The sequence below is a fragment of the Trematomus bernacchii genome, unplaced genomic scaffold (genome assembly GCF_902827165.1).
Source record: "Trematomus bernacchii unplaced genomic scaffold, fTreBer1.1, whole genome shotgun sequence".
Taxonomy (NCBI): domain Eukaryota; kingdom Metazoa; phylum Chordata; class Actinopteri; order Perciformes; family Nototheniidae; genus Trematomus; species Trematomus bernacchii.
The window spans coordinates 492,501-519,631 of record NW_022988159.1 but is presented as its reverse complement, the minus strand read 5'-3'; the positions used below and the strand labels follow the sequence as shown (position 1 = coordinate 519,631).

General features: G+C 42.6%; 1 protein-coding gene across 5 annotated transcripts in view; it reads left to right on the top strand.

Moving 5' to 3' along the window:
* Positions 1–27,131, top strand: part of epha4l (eph receptor A4, like) — a 68,911-nt gene that overhangs the window by 15,016 nt on the left and 26,764 nt on the right. For all 5 annotated transcript variants that reach the window (XM_034122272.1, XM_034122270.1, XM_034122269.1 and 2 more), the window contains exons 4-6: positions 12,500–12,655; positions 20,516–20,851; positions 26,752–26,876. In XM_034122272.1, coding sequence (XP_033978163.1) covers positions 12,500–12,655; positions 20,516–20,851; positions 26,752–26,876 — 617 coding nt within the window. The remainder of the gene's footprint in view (positions 1–12,499; positions 12,656–20,515; positions 20,852–26,751; positions 26,877–27,131) is intronic.

Below are 27,131 nucleotides of genomic sequence, written 5' to 3'. Positions count from 1 at the left end.
CTAAAAAAAAGGTATACAAAAATAAATTCTCAAATAGTTCCCGTCATGTTCAAAAGGGGCAAGAAGAAGCTTAAAAACGTTTCTGGTTCCCCTCTAGCGTACATTGTTCATGAAAATAAAAGTTTAGGTCATCGTCATCAGCATCCGTGATATTTCATTAACTGTTTTAAACAAATCATTTCTTTGTACAAAACGACCAAAAATAAATAACTTTTACAACGACAAGAAACAGCACGCATCACTTCATGTTGGTGTGTAAGTAGAGATGGGAAGTAGTCGAGTACAAACACTTTGTTTCTGTACCCTTAGATGCATAAGTGGGTCTTTTTTGACCCGGTGAGGTGGTGTTCTTGAAGTATCTTTGTAATTCCTTTTTAGTATCATTTCATATTCCAGCTATTCCTCAAAAAACATGTTTTGGATATCATGCCATTCACATTTTAAATTTAAATTTTAAGAAATTGTAATTTTTGTATTACTACCCCAAGCTTACATAAGTGGGTCAAAAATGACCCGCATGCATTTTCTATGGAATCCTATGGGAAAACCTTTTTTTTGAAAATGTAATTTTTTTTCTTCTAAAATTATAAATAGTGAAAAATTAAATATGAAATATTTCTAGTGTGAACCAAAATATAATACTAAATATTATACAAGTGATTTTTCTTAACCAAAATGACAAAAATGGCATAAAAACACATATTATTCTAATACGGGTCCTTTTTGACCCATTTTTCGACTTTTTACTTTGACTTCTTACATTTTGAACACAAATACCTGAACTTTCTACTTCTTACATTTTGAACACAAATACCTGTACTTTCTACTTCTTACATGTTGAACACAAATACCTGAACTTTCTACTTCTTACATGTTGAACACAAATACCTGAACTTTCTACTTCTTACATGTTGAACACAAATACCTGAACTTTCTACTTCTTACATGTTGAACACAAATACCTGTACTTTCTACTTCTTACATGTTGAACACAAATACCTGAACTTTCTACTTCTTACATGTTGAACACAAATACCTGAACTTTCTACTTCTTACATTTTGAACACAAATACCTGTACTTTCTACTTCTTACATGTTGAACACAAATACCTGTACTTTCTACTTCTTACATGTTGAACCCAAATACCTGTACTTTCTACTTCTTACATGTTGAACTCAAATACCTGTACTTTCTACTTCTTACATTTCCCAAACAGGCTGGTTCCTTTAGTTTGAATGTGTGTTTGGTGGCGTGATCATTATTATTTAGAGTCATTGCGTGCCTATTGATTTGAACACGATCCGTGTATCCATCATTTCTTGGTCTTCTCTAAAGAAGAGGGACCAATGAAAACGTTGTCATGTTGCCGTTGTTCAGCATGGAAACATTCATTAGCTAACAATGACATTATTGTTCTATTAATATAAAGGGAGGTCAGGTACTCTTTAAAACAGCTGCTAGTTATGGGTACTTTTTACTGAAGTACATTTCAAAGCCCTCTTTACTTTGACTTGGGTAAAGAAGTTTAGTCAGTACTTCTACTTCTACCAGGGTCTTTTTAAACACGAGTATCTGTACTTCTACTTGAGTAAAGGATGTGTGTACTTTTGCCATCTCTGTGTGTAAGTAGAGCGTGAATGTGTGTGACAGAGGAAGTGTGTGTATGGAGGACAAGACAGAGGAAGATGAATTGACTCCTGTCTGCTGGGCATGATAAACGGCTCTGGATGTGAGAGGTGAAGAGGGGGGTTATGGGTACAGACGGTGATCGCACTTTGAACAAGCCCAGCGTGGATGTGTCGCGACCTCCAGCAGCTGCGGGTGATATTACCGTCAATATCGCTACGGGTGTATATAGCAGGGTGTTCTTACTTTACTCTGAAATGCTTTCAAAGGAACTGCTTCCTACTGAAGAAATAGTCCCTGCGAAAAGTGTTGATAACACACTGTATTAGTCTAGTTTAGGGCCGAACTATGATTACTTATTTTATTGAAATCGCAATAACTTACTGCAATTAGATTTATTTAAGAAAACCCATTGGTTTGGTACATATTCCAGGACATTTCACATCTTTCTCAATGACAATGAGAGTAATGATATCAGGTCACAAATCGTATAGCAATTGCAATATCAATCAACATGAGTGTAATTTGTCAAAGCTGTATGGATTATCTATAGATTTCAATTTAAGGCATTTTCAATTCCAATAGTTTATACATTAAAATAAACACAATAACAATAATCTGAGAAACATTTGAGCTGGGATTTTGATAGATAGATAGATAGATAGATAGCTAGATAGATAGATAGATAGATAGATAGATAGATAGATAGATGGATGGATGGATGGATGGATAGATAGATAGATAGATGGATGGATGGATGGATAGATAGATAGATAGATAGATAGATAGATAGATGGATGGATGGATGGATAGATAGATAGATAGATAGATAGATAGATGGATGGATGGATGGATGGATGGATGGATGGATGGATGGATGGATGGATGGATGGATGGATAGATAGATAGATGGATGGATGGATGGATAGATAGATAGATAGATAGATGGATGGATGGATGGATGGATGGATGGATGGATGGATGGATGGATGGATGGATGGATAGATAGATAGATGGATGGATGGATGGATGGATGGATGGATGGATGGATGGATGGATGGATGGATGGATGGATGGATGGATGGATGGATGGATGGATGGATGGATGGATGGATGGATGGATGGATGGATGGATGGATGGATGGATGGATGATAGATAGATAGATAGATAGATAGATAGATAGACAGATAGACAGACAGACAGACAGACAGACAGACAGACAGACAGACAGACAGACAGACAGATAGATACTTTATTGATCCCAATTTGATACATTATTTCGTCGCGGAAGTGTGTTCAGACATTAAAATACAATACTTACAATATGTTTACAAAGTGGATTAAGGAGAATTAACAATTAAGAATAAAAGGAAAAAATTAAAAATATTATATCAAATACAAACAATATAAAATATTCTAGACAATGAAAATAAAAAGTCAAACATACTCCAGGTCTTTTATAAGAAAGGAGAAACTCAAACTATGTAGCAGAAATACTGTTTCAATCTAACCTTGTTTTAATACTGGGACTTTGCACAAGAGAAAGAAGGAAGTCATGAACATATATTTAGCAGCTCTGGAATCCCTGACGCAGCCTCGGAGTATCAGCCTAAGTGGTGAAAGAAGCCCTAAAGATAAGGAGAGATAACAGAGAGGGCAGGAAGAGAGCAGTAGAGACAGACTTGGAGTGAAAAGAATGCAATAAATACCAATCAAAACTGAAACTGGACTCCCACACACTCGCTTCAAAGCTCGATTCCTTTTGTTTTCTTCGTCCCATCATCGGAGTGCCTGAGCGTCCGTCCGCACATCAAAGCTAAAAAGGCTAACACGTTACACATTAGCAGAGTAACCCCGTCGAAGCAGCAGCCATTAACCCTAGGCTCCCGTTACAAGGCCAGGTTCAACTAGCCCGGGGTTAGAGAGGCCAACGGCAAAGTTTGTACACACACACACACACACACACACACACACACACACACACACACACACACACACACACACACACACACACACACACACACACACACACACACACACACACACACATATATGCAACTAACTCTGGAATGCACACACACATCATGCGAAGCCATACCGTGCGAACAGGAGCCGACACAGTTTCAAATCGGAGGGGGTATCGCTTGCACCACAGCGATGACCTCGATCCTGTTTAGGGGGGGACAGAGAGTGGGGAAAGTGGTCTGGGGGCCAGAGTGACACCATGAGAGGTCAAAGGTCAACGCAGTGACAGCCAGAGTGGAGACCAGCGGAGCGTCGTTGGGCTGACATGAGCTGTTGAAGAGCTAGTGACCCAGGAACGTTTTTTATGTACCCTGACCGAGCACACACACACACACACACACACACATATATATAACTGCCTGATTGACACACACACGCACACACACAATGCGGATGGTGTGCAAAGCTTTCTCAGACACACACACCCTCGCGCACACACACATGCACAATAGAAGGTGCTTTGAGGCCCCAGACAGGCTGTCGTCTGGGAGCTACAAGTAGATTACCTAAACAAACAACCTAAAAATACCTTCCCTTTTTCACCCGTCAGTCGACCCTTTCCAACCCCTCCTCTGAGTCAAATTGGCGAGGTTGATGTTAAACTTGCCCCGGAGACCGCAGACAACTAGGTAATTAAATATGTTGCGTGCGTGTTTCTCTGCAAACTTAAGTGTTGACACATGTGTGCGCACTTTGATTTGACGTGCCGTGTGTGACGTGTGTTTGAATGTGCTTTTTTTTGACAAAGAGCCACAAATCTCAGGGTGACCAGAAGGCAACTGACTCTCATTTTGGGTTGTTTCAACAAAAAAAAAATCCCCATCTGCAGGCATTTTGTTGAAGTATTTATGTGGATACCAGGCCATGTGATATGGTGGTAAAGGTTTGTTCTCACTTTAAGATGTAATTGATACGACTGTTTGTGGTAATGACATCATACCATCGGAGACACCTGAGGTGACGCACCTGTGGAAAGCTGGTTAGAAAGAGTGGGAACGTTTACAGGTGGTTTCCGAGCTGGATAATACCCTGAATATCCAATCATAGCATTTTTGAAACAAGCGTTGTACTTTTATCTACAGCACTAGTTAGTTATAATGCCTAATCCATCCAAACTTTTATCTTAAGGCTTCGTTGATCAGACTTTGAGCATTTCAGGTAACATGTCAACATGTCATAGTAAATGTTGACTTTATTTAAATGACTCATTCTTGTCTTGTCTAAAAGCTGAACACACATTTCATACATTAAACGTATATCATTTTATAGAGTTTTTAGATATAATATCCATAGGTATAGAATTGGGAGGGATGAACCCCTCTTTAATGGTCACACATGCAGAGCACACAGCACACACAGTGAAATGTGTTCTCTGCTTCTAACCCATCCTAGTACCAGGAGTCTAGCACGAGGAGCAGTGGGCAGCTATTGTACAGCGCCCGGGGAGCAATGGGAGTGAGGGGGGAAGGGGGGTGTCCGGTGCCTTGCTCAAGGGCACCACGGCACGGCAGGAGGTGAACTGGGACCTCTCCAAGTAGCAGTCCACATTCCATATTTAGGTCTGGTCGGGGACTTGAACCGGCGACCCTGCGGCTCACAGTCCAAGCCCCTACTGACTGAGCCACTGCCGGACGTAATAGAACATTGTAGGGACATTTTTTACATTGGTATTGAGAATATGATGAGCAGACAACTACAGTAAAATGGTTCTCTGTTCATTGTACTGAGCTAAATCTGAAATAACATAAAAACAGTTGCTAGCCACCTTAAAAAAAACCCTGAAGAAGAAAGCATTTATGATACAATATGTCTCAATATCACCACTAAAGCAGCTGCATATTAACTACAGTGTAAAACGGTTGTATTAAAAGTGTTGCATTGTGGGGTATTTCAGGGATCTGTTGTGTATTTGTGCTTCAGCGCGACACGTGCTTTCGCCTTGTTTACCAAATTGGATATGAGGCCCCATTGAGACTGCTTCCCTATCACTTCCTCTTCCTCCTCACCTATTCTTAGTGTGTGCTTTCCTCTACACATCCTCCCTTTCCTGCCCCATTCTCCTCCACTGGCCCAGGGTAGCATACTTTAGCTCTCCTGATTGTTTAGCGTTGTGTGCCGATGTGAGTGTCCCCTCACACAACAACATTAGCATACTCCCCCTCTTCCCTCCTCCTACCTCTCTGCCTCCTTTTTTTTTCATAATTGAATTGAAAGGCAGCTCTTTTCATTGTACACAATGTAAGGAAGGCATGCCAGATACACTGCCTGGTCACACACACACACATGCAGACACACACACATATCCAACTTGAGACCCTGGAGACCTTGGGGAAATTGGACCAAGACAATACCTTGACTGAGTTTGTTTACCTCCCATCTTCCCTGCTGTGCTCATGTCCCCGTGCTTTAACAAAGGGGTGTGTGTGTGTGTGTGTGTGTGTGTGTGTGTGTGTGTGTGTGTGTGTGTGTGTGTCTTTACATGCATGTGTGGTATTGCAAAGTGCATCTGCGTAGTCCTTTTGAAAGGCTTTGTGTGCAGGTGTCCAGATTCATTCAAGATTCAAGGCTTTTATTGTCATTAGTACATAGCTACAGTGTAGATATATCGATGAACATCTGAGGTCACAGGCTCCTTCAACAGAGCAACACAATAAAACTGATAAAATTGTTAAAAGTGCAAGTAAATACAGATGTTTTACTAAGTCTCTGTTTGTGTATACATATGTGTGTTGTTTGCTTTCTATCGGCTGAGCAAATCTCAGGTCACAAAAGGTCATTCATTAGATGGCGCCATGCCTCATTTTGGGTGGTGCCACCTTTTGTGGACCTGGCATGGGTACAAAAGTGGAATTTGAGTCGTCCCCACCCAAACTGCCAAGTTGGCCAACAGGGTTTCACCAAACAAAGATGGATCTGTGTGCTGCTGTTCATCCCTTTAGCTTTCTTCCTGTCCCATTCCTTCCCTTACCTTCACTTCCTACACGTACATTACATTCAAGTACCTTGGCCTCATAAAAGCCGAGGTATTGTCCGTTCTGAAGTGGCTGGGTGGAATACTTTTAGATGTTTGCGATACACCCATTGTACACATTTTCTTTCTTAAGGCCAGGCTGGAGGAATTAGGGAGGAAGTTAAGGCCTACGTGTCAACAAGAACGTTGAGACTTCGGCGGGCAGGAAGTCTTAATAAGAACAATATATTAATATTTTCAGTTATGCAATCCAAACAGCAATATTATCGGTAGCACCAACGTGTACTTTTAACAAAAAAAGATTGGAGCATGATATTATTTGTTAGGCTTGTAGACTCACAGCAAACATTGTTAGAAAGGGTTTATCAAAGTCAAAGTCAACTTATTGGCAATCTTTCAGTTTGAGAGATGGAAATACCGTTTCCCACAATCCCGAATACAAAATACAAATATATATAAAAATATGTATATACCTATGTATACACAATCAACAGACACATTTTTACATATGCACACATTAAGACCTACATAAAAGCACAACTATCAATATTCACAATAACAGTCACTTCTGTGAAAAATATACCCAATAAATCATAAATGAAAACACAAAACGTTGTACATTTGCACATTTAAGGTGTTACATTTGGATAAAAATTGCAATAAAGGAACTGTTTGTCACTCAGAGTAGTTTTAAACGTTACTGAATATAACAACGTCTTCTTTTGTAGTCATTTTTACGACGTGTTTTCTCATCCGTTTCTCTGGCTGGTGCTCCTCTGTGTCAGGTAGAGACATTTTAATTAGGGCAGTGTCGTGGGTGGCTCTCGTTTGATGGATCGGTGCTGCTGAAAATACACTTATAAATCATCCTGCATTTGACAGACAAGCTGCTGGCATCTCATACCCCCCCCCCCCCCCGTTGGCACTGGCCACCATTAGCAAATCTGCTGTGATTGTCAGGAAGGTTGGCTTGTGTGTTATTATCATCGTTAGCCTCGCTGGCTTTTGTTCTTGGCCTTCATTAACACTTGTGAGCATGTCAACCCAGATGTCACTGCGCTACTTTTTCTCGTTTTGCATATTAAAGGTCGGCACCACTAGTGTGGGACCTTTTCCCCCTAGGTCAAGGTCAAAATGTGTGAGGAGTGTATGTCATCAATCATGGTGATCAGTTTCGCTTTCCGTGTGTCCCTCATCCATCAGCCTGATGGGTAACGCTGCCGGAGGTAATTAATAACCCGAGTGACGGCATTAATGAGTTAACCTGCTCCGCTCTCCTGCTGTTACACAGACAGATGCTAACGGTCAGCGGCTAGTTATCAATGCTAATACGCCAGGTGTATTGATGGTGGATTGTCTTTTATTCTCTGTATGCCTGTCTGGGTTGGCATAGACCAGGGGTGTCCAAACTTTTTCCACCGAGGGCCACATACAGAAAAATATACGAAGGGCTGGGCCACTCGCTAGAGGTATATCGCCTCATAAGTTCAGTATTAAGTTAGCAAAATCAATCAAATGTAGGTAAATGATGCTTGTGAGTGTTGGCAGCTCATCCCTCAGATTGATAATAAGGAGAAATATGAAGAGTGTATTTCAAGCTTGATATGTAAATAAGTCATTGGGCTTTTTTCTTATCAACTAAGATATGTTAGAAAATGTTTCCAACTTGAATTGACTGAATTTATTTGAAAAGTGGTCTCATTACCACATGAATAATACTGTGTAATATATGTTTACATTCATATTTAAGAAGTATAATATAAGACAAGCACAAGTTTCATTTGTTGGCCATATTCCATTTTGAATTTGCTGAGGGCCGATTCAAAACGGTCCGCGGGCCGTAGTTTGGACAACCCTGGCATAGACAGTATACATCCAAGACTTTGAATGTTCTTTAAAAAAAACAACTTTGAGTGACTGCAACCGGGGGGTAAACAAAGCACTCTTGGAATAGTAATCCTTTCCAACAGGAGTCTCACCTGAACACTCTGCCATCCACAGGGAGAAAGAGAGATAGAAGAGACACAAAGGCAGAGGGATATGTCAGAAAAGGAGGTTTAATAGAGATCGTAGTGGAGAGGCAGAGACTCTCCTTGCCCTCAGGTCCTGAAAGATGATCGCTTGTTTTTTTTTCAAAGAGTGTCTTTGTGAGGACTCCTCTGACTTCTCTTCTGAAGAGCGCTCACTGTCTGTTGTGACAAAAAAAAGAGTGACTGAGTTTTCATCACCCAAAGCAGATAAAGCGCCGGCTTGAAAGGAGGCAGAATCGTGAAGCTTGAACTTAATTCTCCCTTTTTGATTATATAAAAGAGGCAATTGTTCTGCCTGGGCAGGCCTGGTTATTGTGAGCCGTGCGCTGGGTGTTATATTCCTGGGGTTTTTTGGAAGGCTATTGTAGCTCAAGTTAGCTCTCATGCTTTCAGTCCCCAGTGTATTGGATACTTTGTTGTGTAGGCTGCAGAATAGCTTGCCTATCAGGCTTTGCATGCAGGTCACTCAAGGTGGGCTGCAGTGGGTGGGAGTGTAGGTTTTTCATTTGGCAGTAGTGTGGGGAGCATCCATGACTGTTCAAAGCCTGCTGCTGTGTAGGTTGTTGCCACTCAGAGGAAAATTTAGCTTGGCTTAAGTTGGCTCGCGTGTGGGTAGCTATCATTGTATCATTAGCTTTTGTGCACTCCTATTTTTTTTGCAGATGGCTGCGTCGACTATTTTTCCCCTCCCTTCACGCGGTGCGGCCAATTCAGCCAGCAGAATCCCCGCCACACGGACAAAACTACTCGTTAACTCCCACAGACCTCTCCCTCCACCCCTTTTCCCTCCAAACGTGCTCCAGCTTAGAGACAACAGGGATGGGGAAGAGGTGGGGGGGGGGAAAGGCTGACAAAAGGGGAAAAAAGACTAAAGCCAGAGATGAGGTTCGAATGAGTGAAAGACCTACTGGGGGAGAAAAGGGGGAAGAATGCAATGTCCGGGTCTATGAGGGATTCCATTTTTTTTTTTTTTGCCTTTCCAGAATAGAACAGTAAGTCACCAGTCTCTTTGTCTGCCTTTGATCTCTCAGCTAAGGGATTTGGCACCTGACAAACCCCTCTCTGTCTGAAAGGAGGCCTGTTGAGAGAAAGCCTAGGAGAGTGGGAGAGAGAGATAGATGGGGGGGGAGAAAGAAAAAACACACACACACACAAGAGAGTTAGTGAGCGACCGGGCAGAAAAAGGAGACGATATATAGAGTGGAAAAAATGGGTTCTTAGAGCTGTGGATATGATGAGGGCTTCTCAGCTCATATCCCATAAAAACGAAATACATACGTGTGTCTGGGTGCGGGTTTGAAACCACTGGTCCGGACAGTGATAAATCCAACAAGTCTTAAGGGAGATTCCCCTCTGAAGCCACGGCCTTTTGGACCACCCACTAGTGCGGTCTCTTCCCTCACCAACACACACTCACACTCCTAATAGGAAGCAAATTCCCCAGCTTTACTTGGATATCGACCTCTCTTTTGCCCTCCGCTGTTGCCTTCTGGGGGGGCAGTGGCTGCTGTAAACAAGCCTTCATATGTTGACATCACATTTTTCAAACACAATTTCCTGAAATGCAAACCGCAGATGAAGACGCTGTGTATGGCTAACAGGGATTTGGGAGTTGTGGGACGGCTTGAAGGGACTCCGGGTTCAGCCTGGGACAGCTTAATAATTGACGAGCGAAAAACTCATCAACCGTGCACAGTTTGAGGTCGCCGGCTCTTAGACTGTGTCCCTTTTAAGAGGCTCAGGCCCAAAGGCTGTGAAGCATGGGACTCAATTAACTCTCCCTACAGCTTTTTTTTAGCAAAGGGGCCACTATCCCAAACAGCTGGTTGACCCCACTCTCAACTCAGGACACTTTTCCTGCTCAGCGCACATGTACAAACACTAACAGCAACTTTTGTGTGTTTTGTCCCCCCGAAGCAGTCACAACCTCTTAAACAATACCCACAGATCCCAGTGTCCTTCTGTCTTTGGTGATGAGATTGGGCGTCGAATGATTGCTTTTAACATAGAGAGATAACACAAAGCACCTCCAGACTAATCTCTACCCCTTTTTTAGCAACCGTGAAGAAAAGAAACGGAGGCTTCACGCACCCCTGCAGGCTACAATCAAAGAGACCCTTAGCTTAGCGTTAGCGAGTGAAGCGGCAGGGATTTAGCCCTGATTGACTGAGTGGGAACGGGCAAAGAAAGGCTCAGCAGGTAGCAGCTAGTCCGGCTCAGTTAACGCCGCGCTGTCCTAATCCAGCTGCTGGAGAAGAGCCGCTGGGGGCAAAGAGCCTGACTCTAATGCGCCTCCAAGTGAGGCATTTCCCAGCATTTTAGGGGGTTTGTGGATTTATTTTTCTGTCTGAATGTGTCAGCGTGTCGGGTGGTTAGTGGAATGTGTGTTTTTGTTGAAGTACGGACTTCCTCTTCACTGCGGTGGTGTGTGTGGAAAAGAATTGATTTGATTTCTAGTGTGGTGAACACATATGGGAGTTTGTTTATTATGTGACTGTTCTTTTGTGCGCAAGATCCCCTGAAGTGTTATGACTGTGGCATTGCAACCCATGCCTTTTCAAATACATCTGGGTTTGTGTGTGTGTCGACATCAAGCTTTTATGTGTGTGCAGGCATTGGGTGTCGCTTTACCCCTTGCAGACTATAAGTGTGTAATTATCTGATTTATATTGGGTATGGATTTACCCATCTGTCTCCAAAGGGTCTTTACTGTATAACAACACACACATTTTGCACACCCACTCTACTAGACACCACAGTGGAGAGACCCTCCAGCCCCAATGCCATTCGCCGATTAATGGCAGCCTCCTTGACTGACAGGTTATTTGGTCCAATCGGTGTTGGAACTGTCTGCGCCGCACCTCTCGGAGAATTGTTCTTTTGTCCTCGTCTTCTGGTTCAGTGCTCACAGGGTGAAACATAAACCCTGCTCGGCTTCCCTGGCCATTATAGAAACCGATAGACGGGGGAGAAACTCCTCGAAACACGAGCCCTCCAATCAAACTGTCACTCAAAGGAAAGGCGAGCACTGTCGCCAATAGTAGGAAAAGTGTCACTTAGGTTACCATTTCAGAGTTAAGTGTGTGTTTAGGTGCATGTGTGAGAGTGACAGGGCTCCCGGTGTGCCAAGTGTGGCGGCATTTGTTTGTTAAATGGTCTGAAATGCCAATGGCTCTTTGTTTAATGGCTGCTTCAAGTCATGCCAATTGTGCATAGCTTATATTTGTGAGAAAGACAAGACGTAGATATTTGATCTTCTCCTTTTTTTTGTCAGAGGAAATGGAGCCCTGTACTCCTGTTCAGTTGTTTTTGATAATAGATTTCAGGTTCGTGAGAAAGTAGAAAGGGGAGAAAGCGCTGAAGATGGAACATGAAGACAAAGGGAGGGAGAGTCGGGGAAACAGTTAGAAGCCTCTGGGCAACAAATTGTTTTCTGGTTGCTAATTGGGGGAAATTGGCAAGATCACAGTCTTCTCTTCTTGTCTTCCATTGCTAAACAATTATTTGGATGTGCAATGCCATGGCAACATCGCCTTATTATCTATTAGACAGTCACTTCATGTGTAATACATTTTATGCACGTAGTTTACAAATTGACTTCCATAGATATCCACTTTTCTATTCAATGTGTTGCCATGCAGTTTTGTACAGACGTTCTTGGTTTCTTGAAGATCCATCGTAATGGATTTTCTGATCCTGTAACTTTTCCTCCAGCATCTTAGCCATCTCTACACCGTCCCTCTCTAATATAAAAGCTGTACTCAATGTAGGCCTTCTTGTTTTTTCATCTTGACGTCCTGTCTTAAACCAAACTTACCCTCCTCTGTGTCCTTGTTATGTTTCAGCCTGCAAGATCGGTTACTACCGCGCCTTGGCCACCGACGGCTCCTGTTCCAAGTGTCCGCTCAACAGCTACTCCACCAGAGAGGCATCCACCTCCTGCGTCTGCGACAAGGGATACTTCCGCTCTGAAACAGACCCGGCGTCCATGCCCTGCACCCGTAAGTACACCAACATCTAACATACTGTCAGAGGTGGGAAGTAGTGGAGTACAAATACTTCGTTATATACTTAAGTACATTTTTCTGGTATCAGTACTTTACTCCACTACTTATTTTTTAGACTTTTTACTTTGACTTCTCACATTTTGAACACAAATACCTGAACTTTCTACTTCTTACATTTTGAACACAAATACCTGTACTTTCTACTTCTTACATTTTGAACACAAATACCTGTACTTTCTACTTCTTACATTTTGAACACAAATACCTGTACTTTCTACTTCTTACATGTTGAACTCAAATACCTGTACTTTCTACTTCTCACATGTTGAACACAAATACCTGTACTTTCTACTTCTCACATTTCCCAAACAGGCTGGTTCCTTTAGTTTGAATGTGTGTTTGGTGGCGTGATCATTATTATTTAGAGTCATTGCGTGCCTATTGATTTGAACACGATCCGTGTATCCATCATTTCCTGGTCTTCTCTAAAGAAGAGGGACCAATGAAAACGTTGTCATGTTGCCGTTGTTCAGCATGGAAACATTCATTAGCTAACAATGACATTATTGTTCTATTAATATAAAGGGAGGTCAGGTACTCTTTAAAACAGCTGCTAGTTATGGGTACTTTTTACTGAAGTACATTTCAAAGCCCTCTTTACTTTCACTTGAGTAAAGAAGTTTAGTCAGTACTTCTACTTTTACCAGAGTATTTTTAAACACGAGTATCTGTACTTCTACTTGAGTAAAGGATGTGTGTACTTTTGCCATCTCTGTACACAGTTTAAAGTGCAGGAATACCGTATTATATATATATATATATATATATATATATATATATATATTATATATAGAAAAGAACACACACAGAGTTATGGCTTCTGCCTCAACCCAGCCATGGTTTTTATTCCTCTCTCTCGCTATCTGTTTCTTTTACAATGTCAACCTGAATTACCCGAGCGCTCACGGAGAGACAGCCTTTCTGCCGAAACATAAAGCAGGCGGCTGCTGGTTTAATAGGTGTCTTTTGATTCCAGGTGGTACTTAGTGATCAGTCACGGTGACGGATAACTAATGGGGGTGTAAATCACCGCTGTATCCCAGATCCAGTCTTCCACAGAGAGGCTGCAAAACAAACAGAGCGGGGCGAGAGAGAAAGACAAATAGAGATAAGACGTTAGCGGTGATGTGACGAGATGACCAAAAAAAGGTAGAAAAACGGGTTTGGTGGAAAGCTGAAATTGCAGGGATGTTGTGATAGAGAAAGAGGGGAAGGTACCACGGAGAAACAAAGGTGACTGAATACAGGAAGGCGTTAAGCCCAAGGAAGCACTTTTATTTCTTCTGTTTGTGAGTCACGCACCGGTGAATCCTCCCCCGACAAATAATATGAACACTCCTAATGATACCTCTTTCCTTTTTCCATCCCTGAGTCACAAATACCGGGAGTTCATTCTGTTAGAAATATGAACCCACGTAACACAAAAAGCCCCGCACTCTTATTTCCCAGGATAAAAAACACTATTCGTACACATGACAGACTTCTGCATATGAGTGAGTATGTGTCACAAGTCAGTTTTAACAACCAAACATCTGCTGAGTTGCTTAGCTCATAGTTGGCCCGCGTTTTGGCCCGAATGATCTGTCGAGTTCCTGTGGATTCATCACTCAGCGGAACGGTTTATTGAATCCGACGAGCAGCCGAACTCCTCCTGCACAACACCGAGCTGTCGGAGCAGAAACTAAACCGGCCTCTAATGATTCCCCTGCTGCGCGGCAACATCATACACAATGTGGGATATTTTATGATTAAGAACACGAGTTGTACTGGAACAAGATGGTAATCTGAACATCTTTGATTAATGCATTCTGGCTATACATATCTGGAGCTGATTGCTATTTTTGCAAAGCTTTTCCAAGTGTCTCCCAAACACCCAAAGTGTTTACTGGGATCATAAACAGACTCTGTTGAACTCACTGGACTTGTTGAGCTGCAAGGATCAGTTGAGGAATAGATTAGTCAGATTTTTTATTTGAAACTAACTCATAATTTGAAATATTTTTCTAGCTAGGATACCAAATATAAAATTACAGAATTAGCTGATTTTCTTTGTCTTCCATTAACTGTTGTTTGGTCAAAGTCACCACTAAATAGGGATAAGTACCCAAGTTTTACAAGTTACACCTTTTTAAGTCACGGATTAGTTAAAAAAAAAAATTATTATTTATCTCCGAACATATTCAAAAGCATTTATCCAGATATAAAACCTAATTCAAACAGGATTTTTGAATTTGTTTTGCTTTTATTTAGTGTTAAGCTGTTATTAATTTAACTAGAAGTACCTCTCTGAGATTGTTTAATCAACTTTAAAGGAGCAGCACGTAAATAATAAAACAGAGAGGTTAAAAAAACTATCCAAACATCAAACTTTTTTAACCTTAAATTAACTTTCTTTGACTAAATAAAAGCACAAGCCTTATTCCACATGCCCTACTCCATTACTGTTTTTGCCACATCACTAATATATTGAGTTACTTGCCTTTATTTTATTGCCTGATCCCGCAGCTCATCTCGATTGTCCTGTTAGTCCGTGTGGCATTTCAGCTCGGCTGCTGCGAGCAACAGCTGTCAAAGCTCATTACGGCGCTTATTTTACACGGCGGTGCGATGCCGTTTCAAACTCCACGGTTAGGAACTGAACATTAGCTGGACTCCTTCTCCGACCTTTTGCAACATTTGACCTTTAAACTCTCACCCCGTCTGTCGTCTGATGTTTTCCTTCCTCGCACATTTAATTTTTTTTTACTTCTCACCCACATGTTAGAGCTGTGTAATTACAGCTGTCACTCACACATCCCTCCTCATCCACATCTTGTTTTCACTCTCTCTCTTTCCTTCTCTCAAAACCCACTCACGAGTCACGAACAGAGCAGATGAAGAAAAATAAAAAAAACGCTCTTAAAGTAATTTCCCAGTTTGCTCGCTGAAGGTCAGGCTGGGAAAGAGCCAGCATCTCTGGTAATTGGGTGTGTGTGTGTGTGTGTGTGTGTGTGTGTGTGTGTGTGTGTGTGTGTGTGTGTGTGTGTGTGTGTGTGTGTGTGTGTGTGTGTGTGTGTGTGTGTGTGTGTGTGTGTGTGTGTGTGTGTGTGTAATTGAAACCGCTTTCCCCCTCTCTTAGCTCAGAAGCTATAGCGACGCAAGGTGATGATTAAAACTGGATGCTGTGTAATTCTGTCATTGTGTGTCTCTTTCTGTCGTCGGTCCGTCAGAGACTGTTTTGCACCTTTGCTTGTTTGCAGCAATTGTTCTTTTGATCGGCGATTAATGTGTGCTACATTTAATCGAAAAACCCGCTTTTCAGATTATAAGCAACACACACTTGCCTCCCACACTTTGAATCAATATGCCTGAGGATCCTGGAGGGATACATTTGTTTTATGGGGTTTAAGAAACATATTTGTCCACGCCTTAACAGTCCTTTTTGGCAACTTTTTCAGGGTTTATTTTAAGTTTCTTGCCCTGCTTTTTACATTCCCCGGTTTGCTACCACTGCTTTTTTCTCAATTACTGTTGTTGTTGTCTCAAGGCCACTTTTATAGCTATGTTTAAAAAATACATAGAAAAATATATATTCTATGGTCCTTAGATCCAATTAGTTTGAACATAGGCAACAGGTAGATCCTCTAACAATATGCAGCTAAGTCGATTCAAAGCATTCAGTTAAAATATACAATATCAAAATAAGTTCAGGGCAGGAAAAAGCAATATACATGATATAAATAAATACACAGGCTTGCACCACAGGGCGGTAATGAGGTTCAGGAACAGACACTCGTGGGAGCTGCGTTCAGGTTCAAATGAGGGGGTGTTCTCCATTTTGGGGTTTCTTTTGGCCCTCGATGTGTTTCTCAGATTTTGCCCAGTTTTCTTAGCGGCGGTTTTTCGGTGGAGGAAGAGGGAGGGATGGGGGGTGAGGAATGAACGCAGACTCGAGGGGGGCATTGAATGAATTCCAGCCGGATGGTAATAGCGGGGTCGATGTTCTGGCCAATTTAGCCTGCTCTTTTTGGCGAGCCCTGCGCAACACTCGCCTAACAATCACTGATAGAAAGAGACAGAAAGAGAGAGGGATGGAAGAAGGAGAACGGGGGGAGAAGAGGAGGAGGAGGAGGAGAAAAAACTGAGATTAAAGAAGGGAGCGACAGGAAAGAAAGAGTAAGGCTCAGAGCAAATTGGAAAGGCCGTAAATGAACAGAAAAGGAGACGAGGGATAAAATAAATCACCAACTTTCTTTAGGAAAAACTTTCTTAGTGTCCCCCTGGAATCCACCCGTAAGGAGTGCAAATGTTAAGGCCATGTTGAGCTGACGTTGTACGAAGGTTCTGTGAACGTTACTCTCCCCCGTCGCTCTCTCTCTCCCAGGATTAATTACCGTGTGTCAGTCACAGCTGACGGCTCTCCCACGCTCCCTTGCTCCCACTTGTGCATTCTGGGAGAGCGACAGGTACAGCCAAAGGTACTTCGTGTGTGTGTGTGTGTGTGTGTGTGTGTGTGTGTGTGTGTGTGTGTGTGCGTGTGCGTGTGCGTGTGCATGTGTGTGTGTGTGTGGAATGCAGGGGGAATTCTGACGTGCAGTGGAATGTGTTTAAGACTTTAGACTGCAGTCATAACGTTACATAGCGCTGTTGCTTGTCATGGCAACGGACAAACAAAATATTGATAATAAGGTGATTACACTTGCTGATATGATTATCTATGGACAACGCTATGACATGAAAGGACTTTTATCTTTAGATTACACTTATTTCCTTTACTTCCCCGATAAGATAAGAAGATCAATACTGCTTGATACTGTCTGTATATTACTGTGAACCTCGGGCCAGGGTTAGCTTAGCTTAGCAAGATGGCTAGAAGAAGGGAAACTAGTTTGCCTGGCTCTGTACAAAGGAAACATTTAAAAAAAACTTGTTACTTGGCCTTCTAAAATGTGTGTGTGTATCTAAAGTATGTTTTTCTCTGCCTGCATGCTTCAAGTTATTAGGCTATGCTTACGTAAGCTAACCAGGGGAGGTTTAGCTAAGCAAGATGGCTAGAAGAAGTGGAAACACTTAGCCTGGCTCTGTACAAAAACAAAATGTCTTATTAAGTCTTCTAAACTATTGTGTTTCTATAGTATGATTTTTTTATTTATCTCTGTCTTAAGGCTATGCTAAGCTAACTATCTCCTGACCACAGCTGCACAGTTAACGCTGTCCAGAAGTGAGACTGTGAGACTCTCTTCAACTGGAAGCACATTTCCATCGTTTGTGTTTTATGCCTTTGAGGACAAGCACAGAAGAACCAGAGCACTCTCACACATTGACTGGAATTATTATCACCTTTGTCCTGTTAAGTTTACGACGCCTTTAGTCCAGATAGCAGCTGAGTAATAGCTTTACTTGGAATCTCAGGCAGGGCATTACTGAGTGTTGAAAGGGAGAAGAGGCTAGCTGAACCTAGCACACTGACACAGGCTCTATTATAATGACGGTTGGGTGTGGGTACCTTAATTTAGAAAGCTCATCTGTAACTTGTTCCCATTGTCTCAGAGGCAAACGGGGAGGATGAGGTGAGAGAGCGAGCGAGGGAAAGTGGTTGTGCAGATAATAAGGGGAGTGAGACAGAGCTTGATCATCATTTTTAATGAGAATGTATTAATAGGTTGGTGAAAAGGGGAGTTAAGTGATGCTCATATTAACACAGCACATTCTGCATCATCTCATCTTCACGCTTTTTCTCTTTGGCTGTTAGTGAGCATCGAGGTTATTTTCAGTTAAACAGACCCTCCTCCCTACTTGCCACCATCCATTTCTGTCCCCCCCAACCCCCCCCTCCCCCTCCATCCATTTATTCAGACCTGCTCCCTCCATACTAATCAGTGGCTTTTTTTTTCCCTGGATGAACAGACGGTGTTTGTCTTCTCCTTCTGTCCTTCTCAATCTCCTTTCAAGGCCTTAGCCTCCCCTTCACATTCACCACTATCAGCCACACACTGAGACTAGCATATGCGAGTCCAGTCGATAAACATACCGTTTCTTTGCATGTATCAAGGGTAAAACTGTACTTCCACTTCTCCATTAAATGCAGCAACAAAAGCGTACGTATTCCTCCTCAGGCGCCCACACTCCCACACACTGTCCTCTGCGTCTCTGTGAAATCACTCATTGCCATGCGGCTCCTCCAAAAATAACACTGATAATTAATTTCCGTTGCGAAATGATTCGTCTGTGGGCTGACTAGCTTTCATATTTCACCCTGCATCGATCCCTGCAGCCCGCTCGCGTGCGCTTCATTAGTCAAAGAGAGAGAGAGAGAGAGAGCGAGAGACAGGGACAACAGAGGGATAGAAAAGAGATGGTTAAGTCAATTACCGTCGCTTATGTTTGAAAGCAACGCAAGAAAAAAACACATTAATTACAATAGAGCTGACATGTAAATTGATACTGATGAGTTTGTGTCGCTAGCTGCTCCTACATACAACTACAAAGTACATCACAGCACTTCTTTAATAACAGGGTCCAAGGCAAACTTTGTGTAAAGTTATTGAGTGGGTGCCATAAAGCCCCGCTGTTAGCCGCGGGCTCGGGCGCCCGGCCACCTCCAGCTGATTCGACATACGAGTGGGAAAAGAAAGCTGCCGGCCTATTGGATTTCAGTTAACGTGCTGAATTAACTGAGGTGAAATTGGATCTTCCCTCACAGTAATGGACAGGACATTAAAAGGGAATTCAAGAAGCCTCAGCTCTCAATAAAGGGGAAACCCAGTCAATTATACATTTAAATGTTTCTTATGTGTATATACGAATCAGTTACCTTACCCATTGGAGACTTTCACGATCCCACAGCAAGGACAAGGTAGTACAATCAAAGAAGTACACATCCATTATAAGAAAAGTCTTTGCAGGATTTACCACAAGATCATTGTTAATATTGCGATCACCATTTGTTTCCATTTAGGGTTTTTTCATTGTTTCACACATGGCTGTCCCCTTTTAATTGTCAACCAAAATGAATGTGCTCGATTAGTCATTTTTCATGCTAAATTACATATTTCCAGTAGAGTTATGAGCAAATCTATGTAAACACAAGATTTCTATTGGAGTTTTTGCATGTAATTTTGTAGAAAAAACAGTGTTGGAGCTAGTCATTATACATACAATTATTTTGTTGTTTGTTTTGTATATTTCAAAGGGGTTGTTTGATTATTGAAACACAAGAAGAAAAAATAAACGTTCACACTAAATTCTTGCCTGGAGAAATATCTTTTGAAGACAACTAGACGCTTCAAACAGTTTTACAAATCTAGTGATTAAATCCACTAATCGCAAACTCACTTTTGTCGACCAAGAATGTAATAAGTGGAGGAAAGCCCACAGGTTCACGTAATCAAATAAGTAACGTCTGTCTCTTTCTGCTACCATAATAAATATGAGTGTAACCGAGTACCTGCTCTGGCCTCTAACCACTACTGGTAATAACATCAACTCTCTGCTCTCTCTTTCTACTTCTCTTGGATAATCTTTGTATGCTGATTTCAGAGAGAAAGAAAAGGGCGTCAGGCAGGTTAGAAAAGGGTGCGCTTAAGTATTTGTGTGTGAGAGGAAACAATGGATGAAGTTGCATGGAGGAAAATTACAAAAATGTGATAGATAGATATTTTATTTATCCCAAATTAGGACATTATTTTGTCAGAGCAGCAGTGTATATAATATATGAAAATATGGATACAGAAATATATCTGCTGCAACGCAAACATTTCCCAAATTGGGATTGATAAAGTACTTCTTATCTTATCTTCTTATCTTCCTCCACAGGCCCTCCGTCGGCGCCCGCCCACCTCATCTCCAATGTGAACGAGACCTCAGTGAACCTGGAGTGGAGCCCCCCCCGCACCACAGGGGGCCGCCAGGACTTGACGTACAACGTGGTGTGTAAGCGCTGCGGACCCGATGGCCGCCGCTGTCAGGCGTGCGGGAACGGCATCCACTTCAGTCCCCAGCAGCTGAGCCTGAAGGGCAACAAGGTGTCCATCAACGAGCTGCAGGCCCACACCAACTACACCTTCGAGGTGTGGGCCGTCAACGGGGTCTCGCCTCAGAGTCCGGGCCCCGAGCAGGCCGTGTCCGTCACCGTCACCACCAACCAGGCCGGTAAGGACACCAATGATGGTTCTGATTTAGTGGGTTAGTGGAAAGGAAATGGTAGAAGACTGGAAACATTAGGGTTAGGGTTAGTGCAGATTTATTCTGATTCTGATTCTTATATTTCTTGCAGGGCTTCATGATATGGAAAAAGTAGCTAATTGCGATTATTTTAACTAATATTGCGAATACGATATAGGAGAGATTAATCATTTTTGCATCATTATCATTGAAACATTTATTGAAATGATCATGGTGTGATTTATTGAGAAGCTCTATACCAAACATATGTTTTGTTACGTTTGTACACTAGGATTTGTAAGCAAGATGTCTCTGCTGCTCCATAAGACTTCATTTAACCTTTAACAAATATTGTTGAATATTACACTTGTACATTTTGCAAATTCAATCAAATTCAAATGTATTGTGCAGCCATCATTTCTTGAAAGAGTGGAAAAGCTTATCAAAGTGTCTCATCAGAAAAGGTAAAAGGCTGAACATGATCGATACCAATGAGACACAGAACATGGGGGTAAATAAACCTAACTGCCCCTTTTTAAAACAGAAAATAGGCAATTAGTGCAAAAGCAGTTTGTTATGTCAACATGTTTTCAGTTTTACATTAGTGAAACAGGTTTTACAATATATGTAGCCAACAATGCAACCAAGTCAATAAACCATAGCCTGGGTGGGTTTACATTCGTTTACAGCTGACTGAAGTTCCACTTTGTAGCTATTTTTGAGGTCTTATCAATTGCTTTCCAATTCATTTTAGTTTCTTGACTTTTGTGTGAGCAGTCAATGGGAACTGTGTATGCTGGCAGAGACACTTTGTAGTTTTGTGTGTGTAGAGCACAGGGTCGTTGCACTGAGCGCTTGAAGACGTTTTTGGGGGTGCAATCTGCGTGTCTAAACATGTTCATTATAAAGATGTAAATAGTTTGGGTTAAGGCTTGATGATCACTGGGGAGGATGAAGGATCCTCTGCAGTGGGAAATTATTTTCCGCAATATTTCACTACGAGTGTTGCATAATTAGGCACGAGAAGTCGGAAGATAGGAGCAACGTGCTATATTTAGCTCCCGTGCTAATGAATTAGATGAGTTGTATTGATCTGTGGAGGCTTCATTACAAATGCTGCTGGAGTGTGTGTGTGTGTGTGTGTGTGTGTAATTATTCTAGTAGAATACACACATGAATACAGCCTCTCCTTTAGGGCTGGAGAAGAGCCCTCTTGCTTGGGGGTGCGTCCAAAGCCACCCGTTGTTTTGTCATTTAGCCATTTTGTAACCGGTTGTTGTGCAAATGGATTTTACGACCCCGGCCCTTTCTCTTCATCCCTCCCTGCTCTCCTCCACTTATAGCCGATCATTACCCTGGTCTTCTTTACTGCTCTGCTCTTGGGTGGCAAGCTAAGTGCCTTTTTGTGTGTTTTTTTTTTTTTTATCACTAATTTCCATCCCTGGGAAAAGCGAATATCTTGAATAGGACTTGGCCCTGGCAGTCTAAGGACACACAGTGGCTTGATTTATCATCTGGGGTCAGGGAGATAGAGATGAATGGATGCGCTGCCTGTGGGAGAGCTGCCAGAAAGTGAGTGTGGGGGCTGAAATGGAGCCCTGGAGTCCGAGGTCGGTCACACAGGCGCAAAACTGCACATGGATTCATAGTAACACACACACACACACACACACACACACACACACACACACACACACACACACACACACACACACACACTCACAAAAACACACATTGATGTCCCCCAGAGGTTGCTTGAGGCCAATCTGCTGACTTCAACTTGTAAGATATAGATGATGTTGCCTTTGGCTCCTCACCGGTGCATGTTTCACAACTGTTCCCCGGGATTAGTTATATGAAGCTTGCAGCTGGAAGCTCTATTATGGCGTGTGTGTGTGTGTGTGTGTGTGTGTGTGTGTGTGTGTGTGTGTGTGTTTTGACTGCTTGGCTAAAAGTGAGAAAATGTGTTACGCAGAATGTTTCTACGTTCCTGGATGGAGATGGAGATGATCTACATTTGCCATTCAAACAATGTCCTCTATGTGTCCCGGAGTGTGCGTGTCTTCTCTAATTGTTTTGTGTGTGTGTGTGTGTGTGTGTGTGTGTGGTGTGTGTGGGTGTGTGTGTGTGTGTGTGTGTGTGTGTGTGTGTGTGTGTGTGTGTGTGTGTGTGTGTGTGTGTTTTGACTGCTTGGCAAAAAGTGAGAAAATGTGTTACACAGAATGTTTCTACGTTCCTGGATGGAGATGGAGATGATCTACATTTGCCACTCAAACAATGTCCTCTATGTGTCCCGGGGTGTGCGTGTCTTCTCTAATGTGTGTGTGTGTGTGTGTGTGAGTGTGTGCATGTTAAAAATAATAGTTCCAGACTGATTGGATTTCTTGCTGCTAATGCTCGGTAGGGGCTTTGGAAGCTCTGGTTTCAGCCGTTGGTAATCCAGCCAGTCATCTGCGGCTGTCCCTCTCTCTGTATCGCCTCCGCTCATCCAGACATCAAGGATTACACATTTATTATCATAGCTTCATTGGGATTTATAAGTGCTGCGGAAAAGACACCCGTGCCACCGCCTTTCCATTAAAGTTCAGATTTCAGCTAGAGAGAAAGAAGCAGGTTAGAAGAAGGGTGCGCTTAAGTATTTTAGCGGGAGAGGAAACAATGGATGAAGGTGCATTGCAGAAAAATTACAAAAATGTGATAGATATATATTTTATTCATCCCAAATGAAGGAAATGATTGTGTCATGGCAGCAGTGTTTTCAAGCATAACACGAGTTAAAAGTATTTGAAAGATACAATAAGATACAAATATGATAAATTCACAATAGAAAGGACATATATCACTATCTAAATAATACACTATATAACGAAAATATTGAATAAATTGAATACTCCACAATACATAACCTACATAAATATATATAAATATACTTCAGACACATATTGGCATTGGATTATACATACATAACAATTGTGCAAAGTAGTTTTTGTGCAAATTAAGACAAGCTTAATGTATGCGCTTGAGTTTCTGTGTGTTCAAAGAGGTCAAATTCAGCGTCTCGACATCAACAATCCCTCCGTCGTAAATCAGCCGGGGTGTAACCCTTTCACCCGGACTGCATAAGGAAAAGGAGGCGAGTCAGGGGGGGGGGTGGATGTCCAGCTTTGAACTGACCCCCGGCTGTAAATGGATGTTTTTTCCCCCCCTTTATGGGATCAAGCACTTTGAGCGTGTGTGTATGTGTGAGAAAGAGGGAAATAGCTAGTCAGAGCGAGAGGTGTTTATGTCTCGATACAAAATACTTGGCAGGCTTAGGTGACTGAAAGTGAATTAGTGCGGCAGGGAGTGTGTGTGTGGGCACGTCTGTCAGAACACATGTGTGTGAGTTTCCATCTCTTTGGCAAATCGGACAGACGTACATGTGGAAATGTGTTCGGGGAGATGGAAGCAGGCTTTATAGAGCTGGAGGGGAAGGATCTCGTACGTAGGAGCCGTTTTTCTCGACACCCTAAAAAACGTCTCCCTCCTCGGGTATTTTTCCTTGGCGGCAGCAAAAAAAATCGAGTGGGTCCAATCTGGCAACCAGGCGTCCAATCTGGCAACCACATGTGCATCCAGGCCCCTGCCTCTATTAATGTCAAACTGTTATCGACCACATATTCACGCAACCAACCACAGCTGCTCCTCACAACACAAATACACGCTCGCTAAGACAACTTTACTCACTCACTGAACTGAACCTCACTCAGGTTTTTACTCATTATAATGTCTGCATAGGTGGGGTGATTGAGTTTGTGCCTGTCTGTGGGAGATAATGGTGCCAGGTGTGTGTTTTTCCATGTGAACTTCTATCTTCTTGTTGGTGTAATGAGGTCCTTTGTATGTGTGTGTGTGTGCGTGTGCGTGTGTGTGTGTGTGTGTGTGTGTGTGTGTACAAGTTTTGCAGGCCGTGTGAGAGTTTCCACACAATTTCTCAAATCTGAATATTCATTGCATCTATTATTCCACCAGCGTTGTTGGCCCGCTGGTTTAGGAGTCAGTTAGAAATTGTCAGATCTGCCCCACATATTTAAATTAATCCACAGAGGTGCCAGCTAGTCTAGCTCGGTCTGCCCAAGTCGCGGCCTCAGGTTAAACCGTTCTCTTTTCATAAAGACATATCAGGTTTAGTCTTGCATCAGCACGGCAGACTTTAAACCTGTGTGTTAGTTTGCCTTTTAAGTCTCTGACTACTTTAGAACAAAGAACAACTTGGCCTTGATGGACCTCTGGCTGTTTTAACCTTGCTGTCCCACGTCGGGGATTTCAAAAGGGACCACTCAGAAAATCACTCATCTTTATCCTCACATTAGTCCAGGGAAAAATAAAATTGCAACAAGAGGAGGGCCGAACACGATTAAATTGCCATATCTGTCATCTTTGGAGGAAAGATGGATGTGTGGATTACCGCTGGGGCACGGAGGCCTGCGACCCCTCGGGGGTTTTCTTTCCGAGGCAGAGCGTCCTCACAAAGCCCCAGGAGGGCCTTCAAATTGGCTCTGGCTGCCGGGTAAGATTGATCGAAAGGGATACAAATGGCCGCCATCTAATTGTTTAACGGAGACGCAACACATTAGGCCAACAGGATTACACAACCTTGGGTTAATCTATTTACCGAGAGATGTCTGCAATCCCATCCCTCTCCATCTCCATCTCGGTTTTCACCCCCTCCAGTCACAAACCCCCCCTCCACCCCGCTGAAACTCAATATCAGGCATGGTGCTTGAATTCCAGGCCTGTTTGAACTCAATCCCCGGCTAAAAGCAGGGTTTTGTTAGCGTTAGCTCCAAGGCTATGCTCCCTGGAGCCCCTGGTCAAAGTGATGAGAATGTATATAATGTCATAGATAATCCAATCATAATCGGTGGACCGCGAACCCCTCATTAATCATCCCACTGTAATTTTTTAAAAGGCAGATGGTCTGGAACGAGTAAGGTTACAGTATCACTGAGGAGCAGAGGTCAAAGATACACTCCTTTTGAACGAGGAAGAGCAGACGCTGCGGTTTAACGCTACCTTGGCATCCGTGGAAATGTGTTTTTGTTCTGGCTCTGTGGAGAAATAGATGAATGAGTTGTTGACTTTTTATATACCTGAGCCTTTTGTTCCTTGGTCTATATCTCCACCTGCTCTACTATTAATCCTCTTCTCTGCTCAAAACTCAATCTGCTCACGAGTGTCTCACTGTTTACACGGTGTCTCCTACGCCTATGGGTTTCTCTCTGTAGCATCAAGAGTGTGTATGACCCAATTTTAGTGTTGTCACACTCCCCGAAGATAGAGGTTTGATTTGTGCAGGAGGGAGGGGACGCCATTATCTGTGCTTTAACCTTCACATGTTAAAGGCGTCTGAACACAGATAGCACGGCCCCTTGAAATATGGCCTCATTATCAGCTGCAGCAGAAAGGGCTCGAGATAAGATTGCTCACTGGAGGTTTAATGAAAACCAATTGATTTGCTCTCTTAAAAAGACAAAAACTAAGACTTATTTCGAGCTTTTCCGAGGCAGGCTTTGTAGCAATGCGAGGTTTTTCTCAGTGTAATCAGCAGAAGATGAAGTTGGACATTATTTTGCCGGGGTTGTAGGAAAAGTGGCACGCATCGGCCGAGTGGAAATTGGATCAATGTTATTGATGCTAACCATTAGTTCTCAAGTGTATTACCATAGACTGTGTGGCCGGACGCCTCCAAATTCAAATTGAATGTGTTTGCGACTCAGTGTTTGAGTTTCTCAGCAGGAGTTAAGAGTGAGGAGAGCAACTCAAAACACACTGAAACAACATGGAGGACTGGGACGAAGCAGAGGGCTAAACTTGTGTTTTCTGTCTGTCTTTGATCATTTTTATAGCTCCTTCTCCGGTGACTTCCATCCAGGCGAAGGATATCACAAGACACACCATCTCCCTGGCCTGGCAGCCGCCGGATCGAGCCAACGGGGTCATCCTGGAGTATGAGGTCAAATACTACGAGAAGGTGAGGGGGCTCATGGGAAATAGAGTTTCTGCTGATGCAAAGAATCTCAAAATGGCCATATGTGTCATGATGCTAGATGAGCTGTTTCCTGTTATAGTTTCAAACGTTTTTCTCATTGTGTCATGTCTGATTTTACTACTTTGATGGTGGAGAAGGAGACAGCATTCAAGCTTTTATTCCTAACCCTAACCCTAAAAACAGGACCTGAATACATGCTGAACTGATGAGAGGATGAAGTCAGGTGTACTAGAGGTC